We start from the raw sequence: 13129 nt of genomic DNA, 5'->3' as shown, positions 1-13129 counted from the left end.
ATTTTCAATCGAATTTTCACATCTCCACCGTCTAGTCTTTAGATACTAATGCATAGATCATTTCTGTAAAATTTCAACCAATTTGGTTATCATTAAGGCACTCAAACTCGATTAAACCAATAGATAAACATAATTCTGTCGAACTTGAACCGTTAATGTTTATAACAGAAAAACATAGTTTTGAGTAGAGACCATATTTCATGAATGCGAAGACAGTTAATTTAGTTAAATGAAAAAGACAACGACGAAATATGTTGGCGTTTTTAAAATCTACATTAAGAAAAGACAAAACGTCACGATAGTGAAAAACACAAGATGAACCGTCATGATATATTTTTCAATAAAAAACCCATGAAGACGACAGTACACTTTACTGGTCAAAAAGTGAGACATTCCCAAATCATCTTAGAAGTCGGTGAAATAATAATAACCAATAAAATTAAAGACACGAGTTAAATGATTTTTATTCTCGTATAACACCATACGTGTTGATATAAATTATATGAGACCTATATAAAGTTCATCTATTTTATAATCGCGGCGTTAACTTACTTGTTAAATGTTACGTGCGCATGCATGCATGTGACGGATAAAATTTCAGCGAAAGCAAACGTACGCAAGGATCGGTTAAAACAGGAAGACATAGATAATGTAAATTAGGTTTAATTAAACTGTAAGCAAAAAAATTAGCACTAACCATTATATAGGACTGTGATAAGTACCCGCCACATGCGCGCCAAATTTAATCAACAGCCCAACCTCCTCATAGAATATCGTGAACCTTTGTTATGGCCATGAGGGACCACTTTAACGCCGTAACTGATGGCTCCGTTACAACCTGGAAGCAGACAAATAAAATATTAAAACAGTCAAAAAAAAAAAAATTTACCGACCTCGAACTTCTCGCCCCTCCTTGAAGGGGACGCCGTTATAGCACAGAGACCTATAATCGACCTTTCGCCAGGGCCGCGGGAGACACGTGTCAAACACGCAGACCCCTTTGATTTGCAGCTCGATCACGTGTTTGAGGCCATCCTCGACGCTTCACAGCCGGTGGGTTGTTGAGGCAAACTAGAGTTACGTAACTGCCCCTGGAGTTGGGGTATAATTACACTAACGCCTTACTGCGTACGCTACTCTACGGTTCGTTTGCAACAAACAAACAAAGGTAGCACAGTAAAAACGGAAAACATGAAAAACTAAGTATTATATTAATATAAAGACCGGGTCATTTACCGGGAAAAGATGTTATCAGTTATTAAATAGAGCTCTGGATTTTGCGTTTGGTTTTCTTCAATTCCATTTTCTCTCACACTTTCCTGAGGGAGAGAAGAAGAATAAGAAGGAGAAGAAGACCTTTTCTCATTTTTGCTCTGTTGTCTACCTTACTGGTCTTCTAGTCACTGAAAATGAGATCTAGGTAAACTCTCCATCCAGCCTATGATTCCTTTCTCAAATCTTTGGTCCAATTTCTGCTTTGAATTGAACCAACATTAGAGAATAAAGTGGCATTCTCTGTGGAAGATCCTTAGGAGCATCTTTAGGATTTCGGTTTCGCTCCAGCTTGCTCCTGGAACCGGAAAGTCCCACTAATTGTGTGATTACTAGGATTGAGCTGATGAGGTTTACCTCAATTACGTGCTGTTTGGTTCTGTTTTCAGCTCAGTTTTGAAATTTTACAGAGGTTTTGTGTTTTGTTTCGAAGATCTGTTTTACTGAGATGATTTTGGTATGATGTGAGAGGTGGACAGGGTAGGACTGGTTCCGCTCTGTATTAGCTGAAAAGTGTGGCTTCTACCTGGTTTTTTCTACTTACATTTCTATAATTTGGCTGAATTTTTCTATATGGTAGGTGATTCCATGAAATGGGGCCAAGAGTGATGAAGATTTACAGAGCTTGACGATTTTGGTGAACTGGGTAAGAATTGAGATTTAGCTCAGAACTGGGTCTATTCATGTGTTTTCTCAATTTCTCTCCTGACATTTTCCCAAAATTTCCTCTGTTTTTTTATGGCAGAGAAATCCAAAAATAGGGTTAAGAGTGATGAAGAAAGCCACAGCTTGATGTTTTTTATGAGTTGGGTAGGTGTTTGTTGTGATGTCTCTACTTTTTAGTCTCCATCTGTGTTCTCTCTCCTAAAATTTCTCAACATTTTGCTTTATTTTTTCTTCTCTATGGCAGGTAATTCTAAAGCTTGATTTCACTGAATTCAGTGAGGTGAGGAAGACATAGAAGCCGAAGGCAGAGGAAATCTAAGATTCTAAGGTCCCTCAGAAGACTGAGGGATGGATATGAATGAGCAGAGGAAAGATGCCTTACATGATTGGGCTTCTTGCATTGCTCCAACAACTCCATACAGGCCGCTTCTCCCAAAACTTTCCCAGCAACATAGACACCATGAATTTTTTATGCCCCCAAACAAATTCCCGTTTGCTTTACCACCCATTGAAGGGAATAATGGAGCTGGACTTGGTGGTGCTGGCAACACACTCGAGATGTCGAGAGAGGTTCCTTGTATAGATCTCCTGGCCCTTGCGCATGCTGCCTCTAATGCTGCAGATAAAAATGTTGTCATGCATGGACAACCTCAGTGTAAGTTGCAACACAAATTTAATTTGCTCATAATTTTCATTTAGTGGTTTTACTATCTTATACTTGAGCAAAGCATTTTAAACACACTCACTCACCAAACTAAAGAAGAGGGGAAAATAACTATAGAAACAGGAACATGAAATACACTATAGATCAATAAAAATAAGATATGTTGTTTTTGTTACCTCTCTTGCTGAATGAGCCAATGTTGCTATGCAGATGATTTTCCCTGCCATCTTCCTTATGATTTGAATTCACTACCTGCGACCACCTATGGCCAATTTGCGCCCATAACACCAGAGAAGGCAAGCTCGAATGCAGATTATAGAAAAAACCAGCAAATAGAAGAGCAGATGAATGCTGGTGCTACCACATGTGAAATCTTTGAGCAGAGAAATAATAAAGATGTAGCAAACCCTGCTACAGACTCTTCACATGTTACTCCTTCGACACAGCTCCAGGAGAATAACATCATCAAGGAAGGGGACAATAGCATTGACTTGAATCAGACACCACAGCTGAAACAAAGGAGGAGAAAGCACAGGCCCAAGGTTATTAGAGAAGGCAAACCAAAGCCGCCTCCAAAACCTCCTGCTACTAAGGAAACTCCAGCTAGAAGAAAGTATGTGAGGAAGAATGCACTAGACAAAAATGCAACTCCTCCCCCACCAAAGGAACTTGGAGAGTGTACAGATTCAACTAAACGGAAATCTACCAAGAGATCATGCAGAAGGGTGTTGAATTATGACATGGAAGATCCAGGAGATGACATATCCTCATGCAGGTCCTTAAATTCAGGTTCAGACTCACAGGTGCATAATTCTTGCACCAATGGAGCATCAGAATCAACTGTGCAGCTCAGAAATGGAATTAATTCAACGGTAGATAACACACCGATGGGATTAGCCCATGAACTCCTCCTTTCTACAAATCAATGGCTGAAAGATCACTTGTCATTGCCTGAACAGCAATCTCCAGCCACACCGTATCCTGCCAGAAAAAGTTCCATGGAGGCAAGAGAGTATGCTGATTGTCAAAACAACACTGCAGAAGGAAAAGCGACAGTGAGAGATCAAATTGGTTATAAAAATGTGTTGGATGATGAAATTAGATCCTCTTTACAAAGGCCAAATGACTCTAACTGCAGCTCATCCATGATTCTGACACAAGATAATGAACTGAATGGATCCAAGAGAAAATATTCTAGTGCTGTTGAGCAGACAGAGTCCAGGCCCCGAAATTTTCTCGGAGTTCACTACAATAATATGCCAGCATATGAGAACATGATGTCTTATATGCATTTTCCATACATATACAAGAAGAAGAGGACTGATAAGGCATATACTTCTATCATATCCAGCACATCATGTCGTGTGACTATGGCAGAAAATGTTTGGAGACAATCAGAACTGCAAGATGTTGAGACTATACTGCCTTCATATCAGACACAGAGTTCAAAAAGGAGAAGATCAAAAGCTCCAACACGGGTTCGTGACTTGGCTTCTCTAATTAGAACACCAGAACACATGCTGCTCCAGAGTACCTGTCTCACCAAACCACCAGCTGATGGTAATGGGCAAAGAGCTATGAACTGTAACTCAACTCAGACATGCATGGATGCCCTAGTCACTGAAGTGGGTGCCACACTAGCAAAGAAAAAGAGAACAAAGAGAAGTACTGTTATCAGTACACACCGAAGTCTTGTGCTATACAAGAACCAACCATTTCTTTCTGGATCATCAGGTATGCCGATAAAATTATGTTTCAATATGAGTTGTTGCCCATTCTGTCAATTGAAATTTACTTGATCATTAATTGCAGGTGTTCCACCAGAAGTAGCATGCACGCAAATACTTTCTGTTGATGCTATTACTGATCAATTAAAATGTTTGAACATAAATAGAGAAAGCAGCAAATTTGCATATCATGGGTATAATGTTGTCTATAATACACAAAAGCAAGAGAACAATGCGTTGGTTCTTTACAGAAGAGACGGCACTGTTGTACCATTTGAGGGGGCGTTTGATCCTATCAAGAAACGCCGGCCACGACCTAAAGTTGATCTTGATGAAGAGACTGATAAAGTATGGAAGCTGCTGATGGATAACATCAACAGTGAAGGCGTCGATGGAACGGATGAACAGAAAGCAAAATGGTGGGAAGAAGAGCGTAGAGTATTCCAAGGTCGTGCTGACTCTTTTATCGCACGAATGCATCTTGTGCAAGGTACATAGCTTTCAATTATAATCTCTAAATTATCTGCCAGGAAATTTATTTTGGAGAAAAGTTAAGTTCAGTTGATTATTACATTATGATCAGCAAGCTTTTTTTTCTTTTTTGTTTTTGGTGAGATATGATCAGCAAGCTAGACAATGCAGTTTTAGTGGCATGCATTAACAATTTTGAGTAATCATACAGAACACAACATATGTAGTTGCCAGAGGGTCAGCTAAGAAGTATTTCAAAATATCTTTTATTAGTCTAACTGAGGGAAATCACACTCACCTTTTATTAGTCATTTCATCGTATGCATGATGCCATTTGTAAGTGAGTTGGGTACTGTGTTTAAGTTCTACTAAAACATAAAAGCTAATGATGAAAGCAATACAAAAGACACTGCAATTGAAATGACTACTTGGCAAGGAAGGGAAACACATACTACATCAGACAATAATAAAGAACAAGAATTATTCATCCTCAACCTTATCTTATGCAATGGATCCTATGTAGCAGGCTACCGGACAAAAGAAATAATATTTAATAAAATCAACTTTTTGTTCTATTTTGCTAATCTGAAGTACCCTGGTCCTCCATGTGTACATGTACACAAAGTGAACACTAGCTTCATGTACAGATAGTTACATATTTATATAATTAATAGTATTATTTTATTTCCGCAGGAGATAGACGCTTCTCTCCATGGAAAGGATCAGTTGTGGACTCGGTGGTAGGAGTTTTTCTGACTCAAAATGTATCAGACCATCTGTCTAGGTGAATACTTTTTGGGCATGTACCTAGAGATTCAATATTAGACAACGCTTAACTGGGAAAACTTACTTAATTTCCTCCTTTTATGTTTTTTGTAGCTCTGCATTCATGTCGCTCGCCGCACGTTTTCCCCTGAAGTCAGTGAACAACCAAACTGCATCCGATGAAAAAGTTGCAAGCTTAGCAGTAGATGAACCAGAAGTGTGCATTAGTGAGATTTCAAACCAGCCACTTTGTGATTGTAGTTCCGTAACATTCCATGACACTGAGCATAGTGAAGAAAAAGTTGTCAACAGCAATGAGAACACAGAAATTACTAGTGAGGGAGTTATCTCTACAAGTGAACCTGACTGCAAGATAACACATTCATTGGTCAACAGAACAGCATCAGAATGTTACATAGAGGAAGACTTGAGAACAGGATATGATACAGTTTCATCTCAAAATTCTGTGGATTCTTCAACTTCTCACACTGTGGAAAAAACAGGATCATGCGAGAGCAACTCAGAGACAGAGGATGCACCTAATTCATGTCAAAATGGCAGTTTGGATCATTCCACATTGTTTTTACAGAAGGTCGAAGTCCACAGTGTCAGAAGCAGCCATTTGTCATCTCATGAAAATTTGAATTGTGAACTTCATGAGCCCATATGCATGCAGCATGACAACGAAAGAAAATATATAGAGAGCGGTGGAGCATCCCAGGACCCTTCCAATAATTGCTGTGTACATAATACCTCCAACCCAGAAGTAGTGCAAGTTGAGTGCTCTGAATTGATTGAAGAGGTAATCCATTCTTCTAATATTTTCAAGAACAATTACGAAGACAGTCTGGGGGAACAGAGTGTACTAACAGCAGAATCTGTGAGTCAAGATACAACAAGTATTAAGCTTACTGTCAATGATCAAGATGCACAGAGATGTTTCAGTGAATCATGCACTTGCATTCAAGGAAAAAGTAATGTGGTTCTGTCTCAATTCAGGGTTGGTGGGAACCCAAATAAGGTTTACGTACCTACTGAGAAGCACACAAATAAGATTCAGCAAAGTTGCAACATTTCTGGAGAGACCGCAGATATTATGCATAAGGGACCTGAGTCAGATTTAAGCTTCAACGAAGTCAGTAAAAAGGATGCTGCTACCTCAAAGACAAAGAACAGAAGACCTGGAAAAGACAAAAAGGCTCAGCAGGACTGGGACAAATTAAGAGAACGAGCAGAACCAAACGGAAGAAAAAGGGAAAAAACAGCAAACACAATGGATTCCGTGGACTGGGAAGCTGTAAGAACTGCAAATGTGAATGACATTGCCCAAACTATCAAAGAAAGGGGGATGAATAATATGCTTGCAGAAAGAATCAAGGTACCTATAACTATAATGTAAAATTATAATTAACAAATTCATTTACCTGTACACACCAACATGATTGAGATATTTGTGCAGGAATTCCTTAACCGACTACTTAGAGAACATGGGAGTGTTGATCTTGAATGGTTGCGGGATGTTCCACCTGACCAAGCAAAGTAAGCCCATAGAATTATTACAGGCCAATTTTACAATTATGAAAACCAAAGTCTAGAACTAATTACTTACTTGCAAGTGTCTTAACAATTGCCATGGATATGCTCCTAAAGTAGTGAAATTATGCATCAAACTTCTGTGATTTGTGTTCCATATGCCTATGCCTGTAGAGAGTATCTGCTGAGCTTCCGTGGACTGGGGCTAAAAAGCGTGGAGTGTGTGAGGCTTTTAACACTTCACCATCTTGCTTTTCCGGTGAGTATCTATATATATATATATGTATATATACAGGAAGGATATGAAGCGGACGTCCGCACTCGGCTTAAAGTGCGGACGTCCGTCCGTTCTCCACCCTCCGGCGCCGGCGACGGCGTGCCTCCACCCAGAAGACTCCAGCAGCGCCCCCGACCACTTCCCCTCCCCGGCGAGTCCATTCTTTTCCGGTTTTCTAGCGAGATCACCCAAAACTTCAAACAAAGTCGATCTCGCCGGAAACTGGAAAAAAACGGACTCGCCGGGGAGGGGAAGTGGTCGGGGACGCGGCTGGAGTCTTCTAGGGTGGAGGCCCGCCATCGCCGGAGCCGGAGGATGGAGAACAGACGAACGTCCGCATTTTAAGCCGAGTGCGGACGTCCGCTCTACATCCTTTCTGTATATATATATATATATATCAAGTATGTCTGAATAATAGACGAAGCATCTCAACATATATCATTTGTCTTTGTAGGTCGATACAAATGTTGGACGTATAGCTGTACGGCTGGGATGGGTACCTCTTCAGCCCTTGCCCGAGTCACTGCAGTTGCATCTTCTAGAACTGTTAGTATAATGAGCCACCATGTCACTAACGGAAATTATTTCCACATAGGTCAACATATTACTAATGCTTAAGTCTTTCAAAGGTACCCGGTGCTGGAATCCATACAGAAGTACTTGTGGCCAAGACTCTGCAAGCTTGACCAACGAACCTTGTTAGTACAAATTCATATTCTTACCCCAATACACTAGCGTGTTTTATAAAAATGATCTTGCAGATTCTGAAAACAAAGTTTGGTCTTCAATAAATCAGATACCAATAGGCTAAACCCTTTCAATATTTGCTAACAGGTACGAGCTGCACTACCAGATGATAACATTTGGAAAGGTATGTTGTCTTGTCTCGTGATATATATGAAGTGAATTCCTCTGTCTGACCACAGGCTTAGAACTGATAAAATGGCATTCATTGATGCAGGTCTTCTGCACGAAAAGCAAACCGAATTGCAATGCATGTCCAATGAGAGGAGAATGTAGACATTTTGCAAGTGCATTTGCAAGGTTTGTATACTAATTGCTCCAGCTTTGCATTTTAATTAAAGTCACAAACTCCATCGTGTAGGTAATTCCAATAGATAAGAAAATGTGTTCATTTGTCCACCACTAAGAAGAAAACATCCTGATGAGTAAAACTAGTCCTAAACAAATATATGGTTAAAATTATATTAAATAGGGATTAGGGAATATAACAGCTATGACTTTGCTTTATCAACACATGGAAATAAAAAACATACGTAGTTCAAGAAAAAAGAAAAAGGGTTTGTGAATCATATTGTTATGTAATAAAAGGCCCATTATTACCTATTCACCAAATATCGTAGGCTATTAACCAGCCAACTACTGATCCTTATAAGACCCACTTTACAGCTACTTTATTTGACAGATTTACTAATAACATTTATTGATGCAGTGCAAGACTTGCCTTGCCAGGGCCCGAGGAGAAAAGCATAGTGAGTGCAACACAAAATAGAAATAAGTATCGAAACCCTGGTGAGATCAACAACAGAATGCCTTTACCTATCCCTCTCCCTCTCCCTCATCCTCACCCAACAGAACAGTTGGGAGGAAACCAGCAACTTGAAGCAAGCCAACAATCAAGACCAAAGTCTGCACTTGGTTATACTGAACCTATTATTGAAGAGCCAGCATCCCCAGAACCAGAGTGCACAGAGATAGTAGAAGACATTGAGGATTTCTACGAGGACCCAAATGAAATTCCTACAATTAAACTTAACATGGAACAGTTCACTCAGAACTTGCAAAATTATATGCAACAAAACATGGAACTTCAACAAGGAGAAATGTCAAAGGCATTAGTTGCTCTAACACCAGACGCTGCATCTCTTCCTACACCAAAGCTTAAGAATGTGAGCCGACTACGAACTGAGCACCAAGTGTAAGCATGCATTGACATCACTCTAATTATTTCAAGAAGATTCGAAAACCATGTCCAACTTTCAAGCCAAGAATCAAAGGAACAGCGAAAATATAGGGATTGAAAGTCTAGTTACTTAAAAAACAAACAAGATTTAGTTAGGAAAAAAACTCCATAGTTTTGTAGACCATAATATTACTATGATGTTATCACCTAACAATGACCCTAGCTTTTTTATGTTGCTAATTCTTGTTCTTCGTAATGCAGCTATGAACTTCCTGATTCACACCCTCTTCTAGATCGAGTAAGTAATATCTACATGCTAAATTGTTTAATGGGAGGGACTATGGCACTCCACTTTAGCACTTGCACTCTAAGTTATGGGAAAGTGGAGTGCCAAAATCATGGCTAAGTATTGTTTTTATATTCCTCTTCTTGTTTTTGCCAAGTACTCCAAAATTTTAACCCAAATCTGGCTTTGTGCCTAATACAGTTGGGGATGGATAAGCGCGAACCTGATGATCCATGCAATTACCTTTTGGCCATTTGGACACCAGGTAAGCAGATGATATAGAAATCCCAAACTATATAGAATTTAGTTTGGCAATTAATTTTTAATTTTCCTATTTTTCCCTCTTTTAAAGAATTTAACCTAGGACCATCTTCCAAAGTGGGCAACATATCTTTAGGAACCCCTAAGAACAGTCCCAAGTGTGATAATGAGTACTATTATCATCTGTGCCACTAAGAAACTGGTTTAAGAAATGCTCCCCTCAGAAGGTGGCCTGCCCAAAGCTAATATATTTTCTATTATTTCTATAAGTTTAATAGCTGAATCAAACTAACTTACCTTGTTGTTCATGCCAGGTGAAACAGCAAACTCCATTCAACCTCCAGAGAATAGGTGTAGTTCTCAAGAATTCGGAAAATTGTGTGACGATAAGGAATGTTTCCAATGCAATAGTGCACGGGAAGCATATTCACAAACAGTTCGAGGGACTCTCTTGGTAAGAATATGCTAATAAACTAAAAATACCTTCATAGCCATGTATAGTGTTAAAGCCACCAATAATTATAACCATAGCAAAAGTAAAACAATGAAACACTTGAAACACCACTATAAGATGATGACAATAACAAATATTTACTGTTCTTGAAATACATCATGGACAGATACCATGCCGAACAGCAATGAGAGGGAGCTTCCCACTTAACGGCACCTACTTTCAAGTTAACGAGGTGAGAGATTATTTAACTAGCCTCAGTTTCTTCATATCTTAATGAATCTATTTCAAGTTGGGGATATTGATTACATATGATGTCCAATGCAGGTATTTGCTGATCATGATTCGAGCCTTGAGCCTCTTGATGTTCCAAGAGGCTGGTTGTGGAATCTGAATAGGAGAACTGTGTACTTCGGAACCTCAATACCGACAATATTCAAAGGTAAAGATTGTAAAACTTTACACTCTTATAATACGGACTACTGATATAACGGATTTCTCATCTAATGTACTTCTTCTTACCAGGGTTAACAACACCAGAAATTCAACAGTGCTTTTGGAGAGGTATGGAAATATGCTGCTTCCTATTTCTCATGTCATCCATATTAGTTTCATTTGTAACTTGTATGCACATTCTCCCCTATGGGTACAGGATATACTTGTCTCTACACATATTCAAAACCTTATCCTTGCAAGAGATATAAAACCTACTTCCCTTCTAACATATAAGACCTAGCGATATTTAAAATATATCCTTCTAATGAATTCCCTTGACATAGCTCTTGTACTAGCACTTTGTAGGTTCATGGGAAAAATGTACAGAATGAGTAATACAAGGATTTCTGGTTTCGTACATGAATCATATTACTTCAAATATTACCAGATTACACCTTACTACGAATGAAATTTGATATTAGCTTATCAAATGTGTTTTATTTCACCTTTTATTGGACTTTGTTTTTGTGTCACAAATTGCGTGTAGAAAGTTCCTAAGAAACCTACGGCCAAATAAAATATGTTCCCTAAAGAGTTGCTTAATCGATGTGCAGGATTTGTGTGCGTGAGGGGATTTGATCAGAAATCAAGAGGTCCACGTCCTTTAATGGCCCGGCTGCACTTCCCAGCCAGCAGGTTGGCCAAACCAAAAGACAAGAAAGAGGAGTAGCCATTCCAAAATTTTCAAAGAAGCATGTCTAAAGAGCACCAGAGAAATCAAGATTGAGTGGCAGCTGATTCAGCTATTGTAAATCGGCTTGTTGAGAATAGAAGAAAAAAAAGGGTAGTTTTAGTTTAAGTTGTATCCTCACATGAACAAAGAGGGATTTAGCCAATTTGTAAAAACAGCCAGCATAATCCAATAGATGTCATGCAGTTTTAACATAATTGCTATTTGCTTTGAGCAAAGTGACCGAAGATTGTAAGCTTTAATAGATTAGAAAATGGTGCAGGGAGAGCGAAATACAGTGCACAAAAGTTTCTTCTGGCATTCTGAAAGTAATAAAAAGCTCATAGCATTTCCAAAACACTTTGTTTCCTATTCATATCGCATAATATGTATGTATCTGTGAATGAAATTCCCTCTGGAAATCCAAATGAGAATTGTGCTATTTCCGACCCACTTTCGCCGGAATGAATTTTTCAGACAAACTCTTAACGGAATCAAGAAACAAAGAAATCAATAGCAACATCACTCGCCTCACCGAAAAGAATCCTAAGATGTGCAAATTCCTAATTTCAAAGAAGTACCGATTAAGATAAGTTTAAGATAGAGGCGTGTACCTTTTGCTTCCGATCTGCGAGAGCCGAATCGTCGGCGGTTAGATCTCAACTCTTCAGCCGGAGATGAAGCTCTGAGAGAGATACAGAAGAAATCGATTTGAATCGGAGACGAATAAGGAAATTTCAAAGGTGCGAAGACGAAAACACAGATTCAAATTCATATGAGAAAACCTAAATCGAAGGCGTACCTCTGGACTTTCGAATTGGCTGGGAGCTCGGCGAGAGAGACGCTCTCCGATTGCGGATGCAGAATCGAAGGAGACGCTCAGACTTAACAAGATGAAAATAGATCCAATCGGAGAGAGAGAGAGAGAGAGAGAGAGAGAGAGAGAGTTTATGAGTGTGTGTGCCTTTACCGCCATTTTCCTTCTTTATTTCCCTCCCAAAATGAAACTGTTTCCTTTTGGTTTCCCTCCTGATTTTATCTTCGATTTAGGGTCACGTGTCGGGTTGCGGGCCATGCGTGATTTACAGTTTTTTTTCTTTTTTATTAAGAATGCGTGATTTACAGTTGGTCGCGGATATTCTATTCTACTAGTCTTTTACACACGGTGAACCTACAAATGATTAATTTTAGTTTAATTCTCCTTAATTATCTTTTTATGTTTTTTTTTTGTTTATATTGTTTACTTTAATGACCAATTTTCTTTATAATCAAATGAGTGCAGTTTTAAATAAGATAATTGATGAAATTATCTATTAATTATAACCGGATAATTTCATAAATTGTTTAAAACTGCGCTCTCAATTATTTAAAACTGCACTCATTTAATCATTTTTTAACCCTCTCAGTTACACATACTTGACCCAGAACATGAAGATTATTGTAAAACGCATTATCCACTTTCGGATACTAATCTAAAACCGAAGTGTCAAAGATGTTTTAGATTAGTCATGTTTTCATCATGACTTGCCAACTCGAAAGTGAAATAAATATCGTCCTCCTTCCCAACCCTTGTCACGATCATCACTTTCAAACTGATTGGAATTTGCAACCAAAACTTCCTTCAGAAGTTGACTTCTGAACAAAACTTCCTTCAGAAGTTTGCAACT

The 13129-nt window shown here is 38.8% G+C and overlaps 1 protein-coding gene across 1 annotated transcript; it reads left to right on the top strand.

The window, feature by feature from the left end:
- The first annotated feature begins 1330 nt into the window (after nt 1–1330).
- LOC101306354 (protein ROS1-like) lies at nt 1331–11816 on the top strand. The gene is made up of 23 exons (XM_004302982.1): nt 1331–1420; nt 1853–1918; nt 2018–2082; nt 2183–2593; nt 2813–3474; nt 3562–4336; nt 4415–4819; nt 5494–5584; nt 5680–6943; nt 7025–7104; nt 7273–7357; nt 7830–7921; nt 8005–8073; nt 8210–8246; nt 8337–8419; nt 8829–9314; nt 9561–9597; nt 9787–9850; nt 10161–10300; nt 10467–10532; nt 10625–10739; nt 10823–10861; nt 11347–11816. The coding sequence occupies exons 4-23, from the start codon at nt 2287–2289 to the stop codon at nt 11460–11462; spliced, it is 5013 nt and encodes a 1670-aa protein (XP_004303030.1). The 5' UTR covers nt 1331–1420; nt 1853–1918; nt 2018–2082; nt 2183–2286; the 3' UTR covers nt 11463–11816.
- The last annotated feature ends 1313 nt before the right edge of the window (nt 11817–13129 follow it).

This window comes from Fragaria vesca, linkage group LG6, assembly GCF_000184155.1.
Source record: "Fragaria vesca subsp. vesca linkage group LG6, FraVesHawaii_1.0, whole genome shotgun sequence".
Lineage (NCBI taxonomy): Eukaryota > Viridiplantae > Streptophyta > Magnoliopsida > Rosales > Rosaceae > Fragaria > Fragaria vesca.
Note: the sequence above shows the minus strand (reverse complement) of the source record. Positions and strands in the feature narration are given on the sequence as shown.

Coding starts and splice junctions, on each gene's coding strand:
- LOC101306354 (XM_004302982.1), top strand. CDS start 2,287: ATGGATATGAATGAGCAGAGGAAAGATGCCTTACATGATTGGGCTTCT. Junction 4,820..5,493: donor ACGAATGCATCTTGTGCAAG/GTACATAGCTTT, acceptor TTATTTCCGCAG/GAGATAGACGCTTCTCTCCA. Junction 8,420..8,828: donor TTTGCAAGTGCATTTGCAAG/GTTTGTATACTA, acceptor TTATTGATGCAG/TGCAAGACTTGCCTTGCCAG.